Here is a 22,076-nt window from a genome sequence, read left to right on the forward strand (position 1 = left end):
TCTTTGCCTCTCTCTGTATGTAAAGCTATTGAAAAGCACTGTCGGAGTTTCATTTGGGGGGTGGAAGTTATTAAAAAAAAAGTTTCCCCTTGTTACTTGGAATGCAGTTTGTCAACCTAAGGCTTGTGTAAGTTTGGGTCTTAGGAATGTGGGTAATGTAAATGATGCTTTCCTAATGAAATTGGCTTGGGACATTATTAGTAGGAGAAGTGATTTTTGGGTTAAAGTTCTTAGGAATAAAAATTGTAAAACTAACGATTGGATTCCTAGTTCTTTTCGGACAACTAATGTGTTTCGGTTGTGGAAAGGTGTTACTAGAGTGTGGGGAAATATGTTAGCAGGTTTAAGATGGGTTGTGGGTGATGGGAAGAGTATTAAATTTTGGAGAGATGCTTGGGTGTCAAATTGTGATCCTTTGTTCAGTTATGCTACCATCCTTATTTTAGAGATTTTATAAGAATGGTTCTTTTATTATAAAGTCAGCTTATGAAGCTTTAGCCCGCTCAAGATGGGAGGTGGGAGATAGGAAATGGAGGTTAGCTTGGCTTTGGCTTAGTCCTGTGAGAAGAAGAACCTTCTTTTTACTTGTTCTTTATAACAGGCTCTTAACTAATGTGAAAAGGAGTAGGAGACATATGACTCATGATTTGTATTATCCTGTGTGCTTTTTGCAGCATGAGGATTTGTATCATGTTTTGCAAAGTACTTTTTGGCTAAAAATTTATGGGAAGTTTTAATTCTTGGATGTTTTGGTCAAAGTTTTTTTCTTTGCAATGTTTAGGATTGGTTGATGACTAATTTGGGAAATGATAAAGAACTTGTTGAGGGATTTATTTGGAGTGTCATCTTTAGAATTGTTTGTTAGTTCCTATACAGAGATGGAGAAATGGTTGCATCTTTGATGAAAACTTTGTTAAACCAAGGAATGAGAGAAATGTTATCATTACTTTTGCCAAAGGAAGCCTTGATGTAGTAGAAATTTTGGGATATCATCTTAGTAAACTGACACAGAGAGATGGGCTAGGTTGGATGGAGATCTCTCTAGCAGTGGGTGGTGCAAGATTAACATTGATGGTTCATTTTTATCAAGGTCAATCAAAGCTTCAGTAGGGGTATGATCAGGTCTTATAAGGAGGCATGGTTGGGTGGTTTTGTGGCAAAGTTTGGTAATTGCACTATTATTACTTTGGCAAAGTTATGGGGAATTTTGCTTGGGCTTCATCTTGCATGGGAGAAGGGATATTGCAATGTTTTGCTAGAGAAAGATAGTATGATAGTGATTAATTGTATTTCTAATGGGATGATAATTGTTCATGATTACACAAGCTTGGTGATGAGACTACTACATGGATAGGCTTGCTGGGCTGGGACATTGTCTTCCTCTAGGAATTCATTATTTTGAAAAGCCTCCTCAAAGTATTTATGGCTTCTTAGTACATGGTATAGGTGGTGTGGCCTATCCTAGAAATTGTTTCTTGTAGTGTTGTGTTTTTATCCCTTTCTAAAAAAAAATTAATAATTTAATTAATAGTTTAAGCATCAACCTCCTCTAATTGAATGATCCAGCTTGACTTCTTTATCACTAAACATGACACTTCAATTTTATCTTGGATAATTAAAAAAACAAAAACAAAACCTTTATCTTTAGGATTAAATATTAAAAAAATCATAGATTTAAAAAAAAAAATCAATACTATTATCAAATTTTAAGCTCATATAAAATGTAATAGGACGTGATTATGTTTTATTATTTTATTTAATTAAATAATAAATTTTAATGTAATAAAATAATAATTATATTATATAATTAATTATCCTTTAAATAATATAATTATTAGATAAAAAGTCTTTTTAAGCTCTTAAAACTTAATTCAATGTCAAATAAGATATTTAAATTTTTTATATCCAAATATACCTTTAAATTAAAAAAAATAAATAAAACTTTTATATTTTAAAAATATATCATAAAAGTATTGTCTCGTTTTCCCCCTTATAATAGATACAATTTCTAGTTAAAAGTGGATTTGCATTTTATAAATACTAAAGTGAAAATTTAAAACGTATTTTTTTTTTAAATTGCAAATATAATATAATAATATTCTTTTTATTATTATGCAATAAACTTAAAACTTTTTGAACTAAAAAATTATTTTTTTTAATTTTAATTTTAAAGTTTAATAAAATTTAGTATTTTTAAATACTATAAGTTTAGAAATTTTCATATTTAATGGGTTAATTTAGTGATAATTCAACATAATAAATTAAATACCAAATAATTAACAACATACAATATATTACAATAATATTATATGTATATAAAAATAATAAAAAATTATATAAAAAATATTAATTCACCAATATATGCAATAAATACAAAACGTGCAATGCCTTTTATAAAAGCACTAGTTAACTAAAATTAATCGAAATTGTCAAATTTAAAATCTTAGTTTTAGTTCATTAAACAAAATCATGTAAATATATTATTAAAATGGATTAATTTCGTAAAAATATTTAACTTATTATCGTTAGATTTGTTTTTCCCTTTTTTTCATCTGGAACACTGCTGTCTCTCCCGAGCCTCTACCCCACAGGACCCCAATAATTCCAATTTCAGTAATAAGGCCTAGATATTTTTTGCTTAGAACTTCTTAACAGACTTTACGCTTAGAAGCTGTTATTATTTATTTTTTGTTTTTAAAATTAATTTAATATTAAAAATAAAAATATCACTATATATTTATTTTCTTATGAAAATTAATTTTTTTTAAAAATGATAATTGAAAGTAGTAACTCCATTCAACTCAGTAATAATAATAATAATAATAATAATATTTTTAATAGAGAAATGAAAAATAGATATTCCAATTTAAATTTATTGCATGAGTTATACATTTTTAATTGCTGAACTGAAATTGGTTGGATAATAATAATATTATTGTTGCTATCACTGTAATAGTGAATTAATTAATATTATAAAACGCTTTAAAAATTACATATATATATATATATATATTTTAATCTTTATTATTACTTCTGTTTTATAAAATTATAAAATAGTTAATAGAAAAAAATAAAAAACAAAAAATTGGACCAAACATTATCTTAATTCACCATTAAGAAGAAGAGAGATTTTACACGATAAAGTTTCACCTAATATTAGTTATCTGGTTCCATTTTCTGGTAATTGGAGCCTTAACATTCTCAGTTGTTCATCATCATTGCCTGATGATCGAACAACGGACAGCGACAAAGAGGACAAGATGAGTTTGAAAATAACCATTTATCTATACATTTAACATGGAAACCATGGTTACATTTCGGCAGAACTCTTACCTTTTCACCTTCAGCAAATTCTCCAAGACAAATGGGACAATCAGTAACTGGAATATTCAACCCTGTTTCATATCTCACCACTGAAATCTGGCTCAACGTGCTCTTCTTTAGCCCTGCTGCTGCTTCTGCTGGGCGCGAACCTGCTTGAACTGATGAATTCTCTGAGATGAATCTACACCCACATCTTAAAGCACAGCGAACAATGGAATTTATGCCAAGAGCACATACTAAAGCACAGAGTAGAACTGCTAAAACTATCACCATGTTACCGTCGAAATTGGTAAAATCAGTGGCGTTTTCGCTGCTTTCTCTGTTTCCATGGTAAGGTGGCATCCCCATCTCCTTCTCCAAGAATAGTCTATGCTTGCGGACTAGTGAAGTCTCCATATTAATTTGCTCGCTTCTGCTTCAGTATATGGTAGCTGCTACACAATCTGGGTGATGGGTTTGGAAGAGGAGAGCACAAGAACTTAATATTCCTGCAGCTGGACTTGATATTTCATTTGGATATTAAACCACCACACATATCCCCTGGCTAGGATATATAATATTTAAAAAAAAATAAAAAAGAAATATTTACATCCATCAAAATTTTAATTCTTACCACCGCAAGAGGATCTCGACCATCAAATTATTAATTTAATATCGTATATCTAATAATACATTGTAGAAAATTTGTTATTTAAATATAAATCAAATTATATCTATTAAATTATTATATAAAAATTATATTAAAATTATTTTTGAATAATTTAAATTTATATTAATATAAAATAATTAATAATTAATTGATGAAGGTTTCTTTATTTCATCAATTTGTGATTTAAATAATTAATAGTATTAATTATTTATTTTATTAGTTTGCTAATTTAAATTATTTAATTATTTTCTTATTTTATTATCTTTTATATTGAAAAAATATATAAAATTTGGTATATTTATTATGTTATAAAATTTTAATGTATAAAATTTTATTTTTGATTGATATAAACATTTATTATTATTAAAATTTTATTTTAAGGATTTATTTATTGTAAAATATATTTTTTAAAAAATTTCAATTTAAAATTTAAATCATTTTTATAAAATATTAATATATTGAATTTTCACAAAATTTTTTTAATAATTATTATAGGATAGATTGAATTATTATTATTATTATTATTATTATTATTATTATTATTATTATTATTATTATTATTATGGCAATTAAATTTTAATTCGTATTTGAAATTAGACAATTAATATTGTAAAGTCAAAGAGAAAAAAAAGTAGTGAATTATCTAAAAAAAAGTAGTACATTTATTTTTATTTTGTTTAATTTTGTACTAAATATGGAAGTTTTCTATTTTTCTTTTCAAAAATGAATTTTTTTTTTTAAGAATTGAAACATATAAGACAACATTTTTTTTACCTAAAATTTGAAAAAAAAAAAATAACAATAATTGTGTTTTTCAAAATCTCCCCATGGTAGGAAGCATTTATAACGAACTTTAAGCTATGTAGGTATATATGTTTCAGATATTCTCACCAGATAAAAGCAAGTAAGCGAAGCATCTAACTTGGTGATAAAGGATAAGAAGAAAACAAAGATATATATATATATATATATATATATATAAAAGAGAGTTTGGAAATGGTAGTTATCCAAAACTTGGGACCATATAAAATGTCATAATCCATCAATTTGCTTATTAAATGGTCCTCTTTTGCCACATGAAGACAGGAAAGGGCAAGGGAAAGTTTACCACAGCTTTCATGGTTAGTAGCGTTTGAAAGATTCAAAAAAAGAAAATAAAAATATTTTAAAAAAAATTTAATCAATTTTTTTTAAATCAACTCTTCTTAATTTCATAAAAAAATATTTTCTTAAAAAAAGTTTTTGTAAAAAACGTGTTTTATATATAAGTTATTTTTTTTACAAAATAAATAGAGCTTTAGATAAATTTAGTCGATCACGTAATTCATATCTATAAATGGTAAGAGTCAAGTTATTGATGTGAGATGAATTCAGGAAAAGGGATTTCTAGTTATAATCCGGTTATGTATTTTATAGAAATGTTAAATTAAAGTGTGTGATAAAATAATTAAAAGACACAAAAATAAAAATATCATTTTAAAAATTTTACCTAAATAAAATATGCCTTATTTATAAGATAAAAGACCTATTTATATGGTCTTTAATCCAATAGGAGTACCTTCACTAAATTAATAAAATTATTTTGTAATTATATAATTGTAAATAAATATATAATAATATAAAATATTTTAATTATTTGAATTTATAAATAATGTGATAGATTAAATTTACATAAAATTTTTTATTTTTAAAATATAAGAAAATATCTGGCGATTTTATTTTCATTGACAAAGAAAATAGGAAGGTAGGAGAACACGTGTCAAATTACACTAGATTTTTTTTTTGGGCTGGCCATATCAAGACAAAGATTGCATGTGGCTAGGTTAGGCATGCTTTTGGTTATGTATAATTTGTCCAATCTCAAAAGGCAGATCAAGCACTGCAAAACCTACTCATTGATTGTAAGTTCAATTCCAATTTTAATTTTGTTCAGGTCTCTCCGTATTTTAAAAAAATATAAAAAATAAATAAATTTTAAATTCGTTTATTTATTAATTATAAGATTTTCTATGCATTAATATATATAAAAGTGGAAGGAGAGCATAACAAAGTTGAAAAAAAAATCCATCATGATTGAATTTGATAATGACAAATTGCTTTCTATTTTAATTGATTAAAAATAATATAAAATTCATTATTATTTAAAAAATCTCTAATTTAATTAATTGGATTAGTTTCTATTTAAACTTAAATCGTTAAAAAACAATATAAAAATGAATTATTATTTAAAAATTTAATTTCACTGGTTAAATTTGTTTTCTATTTAAATATAAAGTGTGTTCTATTAAAGAATATTGTCTAAGCCAAAAAGAATTGAAATAGTATTTTTAGCTATAAATACATTATAACAAATCTAAATTTTAACAAGACTTTTTTAACATCATTTTGTATTGATGTTAAAGTAGTAAATAACATCAAGATGACAAATTTAGACATTAAGATAAGATATAAAGTATTAAATAGTATGTACAATATCATGATAATAGCGTTATAAAATAATATAAAAATATTGTTAAATATTTTAAGTTATGAAATTTATGCATATCATTAAATACTTATTAATAATCCTTATTAACATTTGTTTTAAATTTTCAATAGCATATAAAATGTGTTGTTAAAATTTAGATTTGTTGAGGTGATATATGAATTCATTATTAACAATATAGCTTAACGACAAATAATTTATTGTCAATTCATATTAATTCATCGCTAATAACATATTTAATGAAAAATAATCCATTAACAATAATTTTTAGTAAAACGAGTTTATGCGACAAACTAAATTTATCAATAAATTTAATTTCCATTATTATTATAATTAATATAAAATAAAATTTTAATATTATTTTCATATTAATTTTACTTATACCAAAAATTTTATTATAATTCTTAATTCAGAAATTTAGTAATTCTATAATCTTTTATTAATTCATTAAGAATTATTTAATTTATTATAATAAAATAATAAAAAATCTTATTGAATTTCACTTTTTCTAATTTTTTTTAATTGTCCCTCGGCCCGAAAAGGATATCCTGCTCGGTAAGCGCACCAAATTCCTCATAAGGTCGGTCCCTCAGTACTGACCCACCATGCTACGCTTGCGCGCAGTGCTTAACATTTACAGGGCAGGCATTCGAACCGGGGACCTCAAGGGCAAACCCAGGCCGTTACGATGCTCTGATACTACTCGGCCCGAAAAGGATATCCTGCTCGGTAAGCGCATCAAATTCCTCATAAGATCAGTCTCCTAGTACTGACCCACCACGCTACGCTTGCGCACAGTGCTTAACATTTACAGGTTTTGAAACACATACAATTACTTTTTTTAATAAAAAAAGTAATTGTATGTGTTTCAAAAATTAATAAATTAAAATTAATTATTTGACAATTCATAAATCTGAATTATACTTTCACTCTAATGTTTATGATAAAACTCTTAAATCTAAATGCCACAAGTAATTTTTATAATAATCACGAAAAAAAAATGAAAGAACACCTACTGCAATTATCGATAGAAAAAATTTTGTCTACAATTTTCGACTCCATACCAACGATCCACAAGGAAAAAACACAAATAAAGTTAAAGTAAATTATAGCAATGCCATTACCGATGCAGTACCTACGAAAAGAATTACCAACAATTATTAGTCATTAGTACCTGTGGTGGCAGACAATGGAGTGAATATTTTCACTAGTACAATGTGAGACACTGACGATAATTAAATTTTTGTAACGTCTTGGTTTAAGAATAAAAGAGGGAAAATAATACCAAACGTTTGTTCGTCAATAAATAGAAAAGCAAAATTGATATTATCGAATAGGATAATCTATCAATGAATTGTATGGTCGGTAATCACCGAGTGATATTAATCAATTGATTTTTGTTGAAAGTATTAGCGATGACATTGTTATCATTGATAAGTGGGAAAGGAAAATTAGAATCATTTATTTGGACAATGTACCGACGAATAATGTGGTCAGTAAATATCATCCATAGATGTTGCATTGGTGATATTTACTAATTTTTTTTTATAAAGTATGCACGGACAAAATTAGTCGTCGGTAGGAAAAAAACTTTAAAATTTATACCGATGGATTAATTAGTTGGTATGTTTAGATACGTAATTGATTTAATTTTTCTTTTACAAAAATTTTGACTAAATACTGACAAAATGTGTTGTCATTAAAATGAATATGTAAATTCAAATTCGCGTGCCCCAAGTCACTCACTCTCTCTCTCTCTTTGTTCTTAGCCTCTTGCTCCCCTCAACTCATAATTGCCCATCTCCACCACTGTTTCTATCCATCTTCCTCCATTCCATGGTGCCGGTCACTCCTTCGCCTGAAGCGCCATTATCTATCTTCCTCCCTCAATTTTGTTTGCACGATAACAATTTCAATTTCTTTTTCTTTTTTCTTTTTTTTTTTTAATTTTTCCCACCATTTTTGTGTATATTTGTTGCTATTTGATTGATTGTAGTGTATAATTTAAGTTTTAAATGTTGTTTAGCTTGTGGGTTTAGCGAAATTTCTAGAGGTTGATTGATTTTGGAATATTATTTGTAGGGAAATTTCTAGGGTTTGATTTTGTTTCTGTATATTTGGGACTTTTAAAGCCAATGCCTCCTAATGTTTCTTGCTTTTATTTTTTGTGCTTTTTATGGTTATTGAATTTGAAGTGTCCGGGGATGAAAATTTATTGCTAACAGTTTTCTTAACTAGAGAAAGATGTAATAAAACAACACATCATCATAGTTTAGTTTTCTTTTCAAGTTGTGATGTTGGCTCTCTATAATTGTTAATTAATTGCTACGGGGTTTACAAAATGGTGATGCTTGTGCCACCTTGATTTCTCCCTTTTTCAATAGGTCACTTGAGGTGGATTGCAATATTAAAATGTTAACTTTTGATAATGTTTTGGTTTCCTTCTCGAAAGATTAACATAGCTAAGCCTTAACCTTTAAAGTGTAAAGATGGTGCAAACAACTCTTCTTAGCCTCCCCAAAAGTAGTTTGCTAACTACTAGTTAGGTAAGATGTTTTACTATTGTCATGCCTTTGTGTGGTTGGTGTCTTAGCAGTTTATGGATAATCTACCAGGTTGCAGCTTGCATGCTTTACGATTAATTTAGTAGGATTAAGTGATCCTAATTCTTATATAAATATGTAGCAAAACAATTACGAAATTAGTTTTTTTTTTTATGACTTTATCTTTTGTGCTCCTAATTTTGCTTTGCCAGCAATATATATGCTTAATGCCTTATTATAAATTACTATAAAATGCTTGATTGTTCTCTTGAGATTAAGTTTATGGTTAGCTTTAATTCTTATGTATCCTTCATTTCTAGTGGTTCATATTACATTTTCTCAAAAGATTCTTTTTTTCAACTTTGAGGAAGTTTAATACTTTCTTAGCTATGCATTTGTTTAACTTATGGCCTGGATGATGAAATTATATGACAATATACCGACAAGCTTAGAAATTATTTGTTGGCATTTTCTTTCTGACGCTTAGAGTATAATCTAACAATAGCAGTGTCCTACTAATCACATTAAATATGAGAAATGTAATGGAATTCTACTGGGGAAGGTTAGACTTAATTATAAATTATAAATTCATTTAAGTTATTTATTGAAATTATAAATTCATTTGAAGTTCTGAAAATTTCATAGAAAATTCGGCAGAGTACCGACTAAAAATGGAGAAAACAGTTCTTCGGAACCTGTGAAAAATACTTCCAATAATCATACTATTCCACAACTCCCAATTATCACATCAATTTGCAACAATTTTTCATCTATTTCTCAAACTTTCCAATCATTCAATTCACATCATATTTATACTCAAATCATAAATAAATACTCAACTTTCATTTATGAACACCATTTACAGATAATTTCATTAATATATAATCACAAAAGTTTCAATATACATGATAAAATAAAAGTTTAATTACAAAATTTACAAAAATACAAAACACAAAATACAAAATGTAGCCTAGCATCTTACAAATGCACTGTAGCTGAGAGGTGACACAGGACACTAGTAGATCTGACTCTCACCCTGACTGGGGTCTACTGGGATCGCGCTCCATATCTCCAATACCTACGCGTGGTAAAAAGCAACGCGCTAAGCAATAATGCTTAGTGGTGCCAATAATAAAATAAAAAGAACTAAAAGAAAATAAATATGCAGTGTGTATATATTGATGTTTCATGCAAACAAATTTTTTGGTAATTATTTATAGTTTTATTTATTTGGTACTTGTTGTATCCATTATTTCATTAAAGTTATCAACTTCCATTTTTGGTTGCCCAAGTAACCTATACTGAATGACTGGACTGGATAAACGGGTAAACTGGCACTGGGTACCAAGTACCTTGGGCCATCACACCATCAGTCACATATGTATCTCCCGGTGTACAACAGAACAGCTAATAAGCTGTAATAATTATTAGGCACAAGGCCAAGTATCACCATAATATCAGAATGGCTAAAAGCCATAAAATCACAGAATGGCATAATGCCATGTGCAGTACTGCTAACTGAACCCTATTGGCATGCCAACCTATCCAAACCAATCTTACTAGGGCACATTACAAAGTTATTGATTAAATTTTCATGCTTTACATGTAAGGTTACAATTCATTTTACTATTTAAGTCAAATTATTGACTTTTCAATGCAAAATAGCTACATGAGTCATAATCACATGAATTTACCACATTTTGGTTCCCAAAAGTGTTGGCATTAGTTGCCAATCCATATTCCTAGCCAATGAAGAATAAATCAAAATTTTAGTTTTTAGGTGCTAGAGTTCACTGTTCTATTAGACCATTCTACAGTGAGAATTTGGCAAGTGTTCTAAATCAAAGTTGTTCTTTATTGTGTCTAGTTACATTTCACTTTTTGAATCACCCCATTTGGAGTTTTCTAACTGAAGTTATGGCCTAAATACCATAACTGGCCGGATTGAAATTTTTCCAGAATTTCTGGCAGAATCAATTCTGCAGTTTTTATACACTGACTGCAGGTGGGTTTTTGGTCATGTTATGGTCAAAATTTGGGTTTGTTTTCTTCATGAAAGTTGTAGGGCTATGTCTCAGCTTTCTATCGGTATAAAATTCAGGTCAATTGGACCTTTCTACACTGAGTTATGACCAAATGAATGAACACTATTCATTTGGTCATTTTCCAAGGACTGCATATTGGTCACCCGGATTAGGTCAATTTTTAGAGCCACTTAGGTTGGTTTTCTGGGCAGGGTTCCTTCACCAAAATTGTGGCATCATGTATCTAGTTTCACCTCTAATTAGCCTTGAACCAATTGGAGCTACACAAGTTTAGTTAAGGCTCTCCAAACACACTGGACTCTAAGAGTCCAGACGGCAGCCTACCCTTTCCAACATTCAATGACTCAATTCACTTCATATTAAGTTTAAAACTTACCAAATGGTCACTAATTGACCATTAAAATGTTCCTACACCATTATAGGAGCAAAACCTCAATTTGGTCAAAACCCTAAGTTCTCAATTTCTTTACTCTTCCATTAACTTACAATTTAAGGTGCTAAGTGTTAATCTCATATCAAAGGCAGCTCATATACTCATTTAATCCAAAGAAATCATCCAAAACCCTCATAAGTCCATGGATGCCTAAAATGGCGTGACACTTCAACATGTTTATTTTTGATGAAATTTCACATATCCTAGTTAAATTTAATTCTAACAAGAATTTAAAGGAAAGAGTCAAGGAATTGGACACTAACCTTGTTGGAGCTAACTCTCAAGTTTGCAAAACCTTCTTGTTCCTTCTTCTTTTTGTTGGCTAAAGAGAGTTTAAGGGGTGAGGAAGAGGTTTTGTGAAGCAAGCTTAAAATCTTATGGTGGTTTATCAAGGAATTCTAGTGAGAAGTTTGTTCAACCATGGTGAAAGGGGTGAGAGGAAGGGAACCGGCTGAAATGAGGAAGATGGTGGCATATTTTATTTTTATTTTTACCTCATTTTAGTTGTGTTTATGTGACACCCCTTACCCGTCTACAGTGTAGCCGAGCAAGATATGCCACACAGTGTACCGGAATACCCTATTTTAATTCAATCACTTTTATTCTTCCTAATTTATTTTTTTTTTCATAGTTATGGAGTACAATTTGTGAAATATAATTCATTTCAGTCATTTATTGAAATCATAAATTTATTTGAGGTTCCATAAATTTTATAGAAAATCCGGCAGAGTACCGGCTAAAAATGGAGAAAATAGTTCTTCGGAACCTGTGAAAAACACTTCCAATATTTTCAATCAATCCCAAACTCCATTTCATCAACAAAATCTCAATATTTATTTTTAACAACATTTTCATTTCTCAATCATTCATCTCATATGATAATCATGTAAAAGTCATAAATAAATATTCACTTTTTCATTCATAAATATAATTTTCACTATTTACATTAATACCAAAATACATTACATAAGTTTCAATTACATATGAGAAAATAAAAGTTAATTACAAAATACCCAAAATGAAACCTAGTGTCCTACCAATACATTGACATCGGTGAGGTGACATGGACACTATGCAGAGCTGCAGAAGGTCTCACCCAGTCTGTGGTCTACTGGGCTCTCGGTCGGTCTCTCCAGAACCTACGCGTGGCAAAAGCAACGCGCTAAGCAATAATGCTTAGTGGTGCCAATAATAAAATAAAAAGAAATAACAGAAAATAAATATGCAGTGAATTTATTGATGTCTCATTGCAAATAAATTTTCGATGAGTATTTGTAGTCTTACTTATTTTGTACTTGTTATATTCATTATTTCATTAAATTTATCCACTTTCATTTTTGGTTGCCCAAGTAATCTATACTGGACGACTGGACTGGATAAATGGGTAAATTGACATTGGTTATCAAGTACCTCAGGGCGTCACACCATTGGTCACATATGTGTCTCCCGGTGTGCAACAGAATAGCTAATAAGCTGTAATAACATTAGGCACAAGGCCAAGTATCAACATAATGTCAGAATGGCTAAAAGCCATGAAATCACAGAATGGCATAATGCCATGTGCAGTACTGCTAACTGAACCCTATTGGCATGCCAACCTATCCAAACCAATCACATTAGGCCTACTAGGGCATTTTGCACTTTTAAGTTTCACAATTTTTGAATTTCAAGTTTGAATGTTACTATTTATTTCATTAGTCAACTAAAATGTTGACTTTTACATAGACAATAGGTACATTGGTTTTAATACAACCAACATACCACATTTTGCATTCAAAATTTGATGGTATTGGTTGCCAATACCATTTCTAAGCTTAATGTTAATTGGATAAAATTTTCAGTTTTCATGCTTTGTCTTTACTGTTCTATTAGTCATTTTTGCAGTGGAAATTTAGCAAAATGATCAACATGAAAGTTATTCCTTATTTTGTCTAGTTGAATTTCCTTTTTTGAATCACTCCATTTGGAGTTTTGTAGCTCAAGTTATGGTCCAAAAACCACAACTGGCCAGATTGAAATTTTTCTGGACTGATCATATCTACAGTGCAGTGAACAGTGACTTCAACTCACTTGTTGGATATGTTCTGGTCATAATTTGGGTTAGGTTTCTCCATGAAAGTTGTTGGTCTATATCTCAGCTTATTGCTGGTAAACTTTCAGATCAATTGGACCATTCTACAATGAGTTATGACTAAATGACCAAACACTATTCATTTTGTCATTATGCAGAAACAGACTGCAGGTCACCCGGATTGGGGCAAGCTTTTGGTCCACTTGGTTTGGTCTTATGGGCATGGTTTCTTCACCAAAGTTGTGCCATTATGTGTCTAGTTTCATGTCCAATTGTCTTTGCACCAATTGAACCTCTACAATTCAAGTTATGACTGCCCAAACCTGCTGGACTCATGTCTAATTCTGCAGGTCACCTAGGGCAGCCACACTAAACCCAAATCCCATCACTAAAAATACTTCATTTCTTGTTTACCTATAACCAAATGGTCACTAATTGACCATTAAAACTACTTTCATCATTACATGATCAAAGTCTCAATTTCATGCTCTAACCCTAACTCTAATTTCCAATTCATGGCATACACATACCAAACTCATACCAAATCACTTTATCCATCATCTATACTCATCAATAACATAATTAAGACACTTAATTTCATCAAAAACCAACAATCCTTAAACTTTCTCATGGCTGCCAAATTTAGAGATTTCATTTACTCAAGTTTTTCTTTTAATTTCACACAATTTCTACTTAATTTAGCATGCTTACAAGATTAAAGAAAGAAAAGAAATTGTTTAGTGCACTAACCTTTTTGAGCTTCACTTAACCTTGATTAAACCTCCCTAATCTCTTCTTCTTTGGCCGCCAATATCTTTTTCTAGGCGAAAGATCAAATTTTTGTGAAGGGACTTGGCAATTTTGGTGAACAAATGGAGAGGAAATTCAAGCTTTTAAGCTTGAAAATGGTGGAACCTCTTCTCTCTCTCTCTCTCTCTCAACGTTTTTGGCTGCCCAAAGGTTAAAGGTGCAGATTGGTTTTTCAATTTTTTGGTCTCTTTTATCTCTTTTAATGAGTTTAACAAATTGTGATTGGTGGAGGAAATTTAAATGACATCATATGATATAATAATTAGCATTTTCTTTCATTTTCTTTTCTTCTCTTCTCTACTCATTTTCAATTTAATTTTTAGCAATATTTATTCATATTTTAGATCATAATAATTATTTGCTTAACTGGACAAGTCGGCCAAAAATCATCTCTGAAGACGAAATGAACAAAATGCCCTCCGTTTGGCTTAACGGGCCAAAATTATCTGTACCAATTGGAAAATTTTTCTACGTATTTTCTTGGCATTCTAATGCTATAAAAACCTCAATGACCCTTCTTTGGTGTCTCAAAAATAATTTTATAATTTTTCCCCTGGGTCTAGGGCTCCTAGTTGCGAGAACCGCAACTTCTCACTAGGTTACCCATCGCTAGGGCACCGGCTCATTTAACTTGGTTGTATTTTATTTTTAAAATTTTTCCTAAATTTTTCTTATTAATATTTGAGTTAATTATGGTTTCTCACTTTAGTTTAAATATTTTTTCCAGACGTTCTAGCTGTCCGGACCGACACCGATCACCGGAACAGTAGAATGTGCGGAATTGCTACAGGGAGGGTGTTACAACTCTTCCCCTCTATTTTAAATTTCATCCTCGAAATTTACCTGATGCAAACAGTTGAGGGAACTGTTGCCTCATCGTCTCTTCACTTTCCCAAGTTGCCTCCTCGGTGTTGTGGTGCCTCCAAAGCACTTTCACCAGTGAAATCTGCTTATTTCTCAACTCTTTCACTTCCTGAGCCAGGATCCGTATGGGTTCTTCTTCATATGTCAAATCCGGTTGTATTTCAATTTCTTCCATGGAGATGACATGTGAAGGATCTGAGCGGTATCTTCTTAGCATAGATACATGGAACACATTGTGGATCTTGTCCAGCTCTGGTGGTAAAGCTAGCCTGTAGGCCACTAGACCCACACGTTCAATGACTTCATATGGACCAATGAACCTAGGGCTTAACTTACCTTTTCTTCCAAACCTCAGTACCTTCTTCCACGGTGACACCTTGAGGAACACTTTGTCGCCAACCGTATATTCTATTTCTTTTCTCTTCAAGTCAGCATAGGATTTCTGTCTGTCTGAGGCAACCTTCAGATTGGCTTTGATTAGTTTTACCTTCTCCTCATTCTGTTTCACCAGGTCTGACCCTACTAGTTTATCTTCGCCCAATTCAGTCCAGCACACTGGAGTTCTACATTTCCTCCCATACAGTGCTTCATACGGGGCCATTTGGATACTAGCTTGTCAGCTATTGTTGTATGCAAATTTTGCCAGTGGAAGGTATCTATCCCAACTTCCCTCAAACTCAATGACACAACTCCTCAGCATATCCTCAATGACCTGACATATATTTCACATTATTATTACCATTTCAGTTCAATATGTGTATTAGTTTAATTGGTTTCAATTGTTTACCTGGATTACTCTTTCTGATTGCCCATCCGTCTGAGGATGGAAAGCTGTGCTGAAGTGGAGTTGTGTACCCAAGGACTCATGCAACTTCTTCCAGAATCTCGATGTAAACCTTGGGTCTTGATCAGATATGATGGAAAGTGGAATTCCATGCAAGCTAACTATCTCACTGATATACAATTCTGCTAGTTTCTCTAGTGAGTAGTCAGTCCTAACTGGCAGAAAGTGTGCTGACTTCGTCAATCTATCTACTATCACCCATACTGCATCATGCTTCTTTTGGGTAAGAGGTAGACCACTTACAAAATCCATGGTGACCCTATCCCATTTCCATTCAGGTATGCGTATAGGCTGTAGCAAACCTGATGGAACTTGATGTTCTGCCTTGACTTGCTGACATGTCAAGCATTTAGTCACATAGTCAGCTATGTCCTTCTTCATACCAAGCCACCAATACTGAAGCTTCAGATCATGATACATTTTTATACTTCCTGGGTGCATAGCGTACACACTGATATGTGCCTCTTTTAGAATACTGGCCTTCAATTCCCCATCATCTAGTACACACAGTCTTCCTTTGTAATACAGACACTGTAACACCCTCACTATAGCAACTCCGTACATTCTCATCGTTAGGTGACCGGTCGATGCAGGGCTAGAACGTCCGAAAAAATATTTAAACTAAAGTCAGGAACCATAATTAACTCAAATATTAATAAGAAAAATTTAGTAAAAATTTTAGAAATAAAATACAACCAAGTTAAATGAGCCGGTGCCCAAACGATGGGTAACCAGAGGGAAGTTGCGGTTCTCGCAACGAGGAGCCATAGACCCGGGGAAAAATTCATAAAATAATTTTTGGGACTCCAGAGAAGGGTCATTGAGGTTCTTATGGCATTAGAATGCCAAGAAAATACTTAGAAAAATCTTTCAATCGGTACAGACAATTTTGACCCGTTAAGCCAAACGGAGGGCATTTTGGTCATTTCGCCTTCAGAGGTGATTTTTGGCCGACTTGTCCAGTTGAGTAAATAATTAATATGACATAAAATATGAAGAAACATTACTAAAATTAAATTGAAATTGAGTAGTGATGAAAAGAAAAGAAAAATGAGAAAAAAGGGTTTATTTATGACATAAGGTGATGTCATTAAAAGCCACCACCAATCACTATTGAACAACCAATTAATTAACCAATAAAAGAGACCAAAAATGGACCAAAGAAATTAAAAATGCAGCAGCCATCTCCTTCCCCAAAACCAGCCAAAACGTAGAGAGAGAGAAGAGAGGGTTTCCACCATAGCCATTCTTTGCAAGCTTTCATTCTCATGCTTCCTCACTATATTTCCTCAAGACCCCAACACTAAAATGAATCCTTGGACCTAAAGGAAGTGTTTGGCAGCCAAGAGAATACAAGAAAAGTGAAGTTTGAGCTTGGGAAAAATCTGCCTACAAGAGGTTAGTGCACCTATCTATTTAAAGCTCTTTATTTCTATACTAAGGGACTTAAAATAAGTAAGGAATTGTAACTAAAATGAAAAAAATTATGTGTATGCATGCCATGCATTTCGGCAGCCCTATTGAAGGAATAGAAATGGAGTGTTTGATGGACTTAGAGTGAACTAGAGCTTAGGTTTAAAGTGTATACATATATATATATAGAGAATGAAAGAGTAAATTAGGGAAATTGTGAAAACTTTGAAATTTAGCTAGGGTTTAGGAATGAAAAATTGACTTGGCTTATGAAATGGTTAAAGAACATTCTAATGGTCAATTAGTGACCATTTGAGGTATGTTGACCATAAATTGGACTGAAAAATGGCATGGCAAAGTGGAATGGTAGGCTGCCTAAAGACAAAGACATGGTGGTGAGATTTCATCAATTGGACTACCATAACTTTGGCTGTGTAGGTTCAATTGGTGTTTGGCCAATTGGAAATGAAACTAGGCTTATAATGGCACATTTTTGCTGAAGAAACCATGCCCAAAAGACCAAAGCAAGAGGACCAAAAGTTGGCCCCAATCCGGATACCCTGCAAACAGTCCCTGCAGAATGACCAAATGAATAGTAATTGTTCATTTGGCCATAACTCACTGTAGATTGGTCAAATTGACCTGAAATTTTTACAGTAACAAGATATGATATAGACAAACAACTTTCATGAGGAACATCACCCCAAATTATGCCATTAACCCATTCAAATTATTGAGCAAAGTTAAGTTATCAAACCTGCAACTCTGCAGATTTTCATTTGAACAGTAATGTTTGGATAACTATAACTCCCTCTAGAAAACTCGGATTTAGGCGATTCTTGAACCGATGGAAACCTAAGGCATGGTAGAACATTTCATATGAAGAAAGTTAGACCAAATTATGAACTTAACTTGATCAAACTACTGACCAAAGTTGGACCAAAATCTGCCAAAACCCAAAATTGCAGCATGAACAGTACAGGTGAACAGTAAACTTTTTTTGGCCATAACTTGAGCTACAAAACTCCAAATGGAGTGATTCAAAAAAAGAAATTCAACTAGACAAAATAAGGAACAACTTTCATGTTTACCATTTCCTCAAATTCCCACTGTAATAGTGTTTAATGGAATAGTAAAGTTAAGCTTCAAAAACTGAAAATTTTGTTTCCCTTGGTTTAAGCCTAGAAATGGTAATAGTAATCAATTCCAACAAGTTTTAAATACAAAATGTGGTATGTTTGAGGTGTTAAAACCAATACACCTATTTTCTATCCAAAAGTCAACATTTTTGTTGACCAATGAGGTGAATAGTGACACCAAAACTTGAAATTCAAAATTTGAAAAACTTAAAAGTATCAAATGCCCTAGTATACCTAACTAGATTGGTTTGGATAGTTTGGCATGCCAATAGGGTATTGTTTTAGCAGTACTGCGAAAGGAAAGGCTTTGTGCCTGTATTCATGGCTTTATGCCCGTATCCATGGCTTTTATGCCCGTATTCATGGCTTTTATGCCCGATTATGTGATATCATAGCTTTTAGCTATATTGACTGCATACGTGGTTGACGTTCTGCGTCCCATGGTATGACGGCCCGAGGCACCACGGTGCCCAGTGCCAACGACCCGTTATCCAGTCCAGTCATCCAGTATAGGTTACTTGGGCAACCAAATGAATGGAAAAGTATAACTGTGAACTGATTATTAAAGAAAATACGAAAATTAAGTATCAGGAATGATTACAAAAATACAAGGAAGCTCAAGATGATGAAAAAAAAGAATTAACGAAATGCATGAAGAAGTTAATATCATAAAACATGATTAGCCCTCGACTAAACAATAAGTTAGTAATTACTCATTTCTTATGAACACAATAGCAAGGAAATTATTATTTTTATTTGCATATTATATTTTCTTGTATTATTGGCACCACTAAGCTTTATGCTTAGCGCGTCGCTTTTGCAACGTAGTGAATCAAGATTTGGACAGAGGGCCCAGAGACCACAGATTCGGTAAGGCGGTTCACGATTACGCATAGTGTCCGTGTCACCTCACCGTCTGATTGCATTGGTAGGACACTAGGCTTCATTTTGGTATTTTGTAATTGATTTTTATTTTCCTTTGTGTAAATGAAACTTATGTAATGTATTTTGATTTTCATGTAAATAATGCAAAATTGTGTTTGTAAATGGAAAAGTGAATATTGATCTGTGACTGTTACATGACTATCAAATGTGATGAATGATTGAGAAACGAATGGTTGAAAAATATTGAGATTTTGATATTGGAGTTTGTGAATAGATGAATATGATTATTAGAAGTGTTTTTCACAGGTTCCGAAGAACTGTTTTCTCCATTTTTAGCCGGTACTCCGCCGGATTTTCTTTAAAATTTTCGGAACCTCAAATAAATTACAATTTCAATAAATGAATTATATTTCACAAGTTATATTCAAAACTACGATAAAAATGAATTAAGATAAAATAGAGTGCTCCGGCACACTGAGTGGCATAACTTGCTCGGCTACACTGTAGTCGGGTAAGGGGTGTCACAGACACCCATCTGTTTTCACTTCATAGTCAGTTTCTTTCCCTTCTAGGATTTTTCTCATAATAGCCTTTAGCTTCTCTTCTACCTTCTGCCCATTTAAAATATGCTGTAATAGGTCTGGCCTCACTTGCAACTCAGCCAAAAAAATAGCTCCATCTCGAACCAAAGATAGACAGGCATTCAATGATCTCAAAGCTGTGATGGATTTTCTGCTCAAAGCATCAGCAACTACATTTGCCTTCCCAGGATGGTAGTCAATTACACAATCATAGTCCTTCAGGAACTCAATCCATCACCTCTGTCTAAGGTTGAGCTCCTTCTGAGTTGGCAAGTATTTCAGACTCTTGTGGTCTGTGTAAATGTAGCACTTTTCACCATACAAGTAGTGCCTCCATATCTTCAGTGCGAAGATAATTGCTGCAAGTTCTAGATCATGGATGTCGACACCATATTTTGGCCGATCCCCCGAAATTAATAAACTTTAAAGCCGATCCCCAACACAGTCCCTTTTGCCAACCGACTACACTTCCGATCTCCCCATAAAAAAAAGAATTTAATTAACACCAAGTCTCCAGGTCATTTAAAGCCTCACCGATCCCTCAATCCAATTCTCGAGTCCCCTGATCATTTAATCATATTTCCGATCTTTCTTGTCAAATAAGATTGAACCAACATAAGGCCTTCGTACCACCAGTCTTATTGCCGATCTCTCATTTAAAAATTTGAGAATGATAAAGGTTTCGACTCGGTTTAAAGATGATCCCAATCTTAAGTGTTCAAAGCCAAATTTCTAATTTTAATTAAGTCCCGTTTCGTAACTGATCTCATGCATATTGTGTTTTCCGATCTCCTATACTTAGATTAACAATCACTTTCAGTTGTCATTCTAATATGTTCAAACAATCAAGTGCATACGCAATTTAGAAATTTTCCGATCACAATCAATCATTGAACAAAAGGGGAACTTTCATTTCATTTTATTTCAAAATTTATACAAGTCATTCGGCTGGGGGATCGCCCCCAGCCTGAATTACATGTTGTTCATTTTCTCTCTCACCTTCAGCCTCCCCTTCGCTATCCTCACCTTCGTCCTCGGGAGCCAGGTTGGCCATCCAGGAGAAGTCCTCCTCAGGATAACACTTCTTGAGCTTAGCCAGGAGATCTCTATGAGTATTCACATAAGCGCCGGCCACTCCGGTCACCATTTCTTCTTCTTTCGCCTTGAGCTCCTCAGCAAGATGAGCGAGTTGAGCAGCTTCATCAGCTCAGAGCGCCTGAACTCCCTTGAGAACACGATCTCGCTCGGCCAGAACATGAGCTTGCTCAGCCAGCTTGTCCTCATAGAACTTCATTCGTCCCTCAATTTGAGATATGTAGTCCTGAGCGGATGAAAGTTGAAATCGGAGAGAATACATCTCATAACTCATCCTCTCGACTTCCTTACCCAGGCGATGAGCCTTCTCCCGGACCATGTGCTGGTTCACTAAACACTCCACGTTCAGGCTCATAGATCTGGTTAAGATATCATCAAGGTTATCCGGAGACAGCCTATCCCGATCTTCTCGAAGACAGATGGAGGACGCCAAGACCTTGGCGAAATCAGGGTTCTCTCGAACCGTGCGATTTTTCTCCAACGAGTGGATCAGCACTTGGGCACTGCGGGAAAGGGACCTTACAGGAGGTTGGGAAGGACCCCCTTCCGCACTCGAAGTGACTGGAGGAGGTGGAGGCGGCTCTTCTCGGCGAGGAGGAGATCGGACCACTTCTATGACCGGAGGCCCAGAAGGTTGAGACGAGCCTTCCTGTATTTCCCCGGGCTCATGACCAGCTGTTTGAAGCAGCTAGGAACGTTTCATCTCCCATACCTTCTGGGAGATCTCTCTCTTCCGCTTTCGGCTCTCCTTAGAGGCTTCGCTGCTTGTCATACCTGCACAAAGAAGAGGTCAGTGAGATCGCTAAGGTCCAAAGATCTGAGAAATGGAAAATACCGATGCCGAGATCAGAGAGCTGAAGCCCGCGATATTGACCGGTGACCAGCTGCATAGTCC

The 22,076-nt window shown here is 32.8% G+C and overlaps 1 protein-coding gene across 1 annotated transcript; it reads right to left on the reverse strand.

Moving 5' to 3' along the window:
- Positions 1–3,091: 3,091 nt before the first annotated feature.
- Positions 3,092–3,844, reverse strand: LOC110657737 (RING-H2 finger protein ATL74). The gene has a single exon (XM_021815080.2). It carries the CDS (start codon positions 3,718–3,720, stop codon positions 3,202–3,204), a length of 519 nt encoding a protein of 172 aa, XP_021670772.2. The 5' UTR covers positions 3,721–3,844; the 3' UTR covers positions 3,092–3,201.
- Positions 3,845–22,076: the final 18,232 nt, after the last annotated feature.

This window comes from Hevea brasiliensis, chromosome 16 (assembly GCF_030052815.1).
Source record: "Hevea brasiliensis isolate MT/VB/25A 57/8 chromosome 16, ASM3005281v1, whole genome shotgun sequence".
In the NCBI taxonomy this organism is placed as follows: Eukaryota; Viridiplantae; Streptophyta; class Magnoliopsida; order Malpighiales; family Euphorbiaceae; genus Hevea; species Hevea brasiliensis.

Excerpts from the sequence above, each read along its gene's own strand:
- LOC110657737 (XM_021815080.2), bottom strand. The coding sequence starts at position 3,720 with ATGGAGACTTCACTAGTCCGCAAGCATAGACTATTCTTGGAGAAGGAG.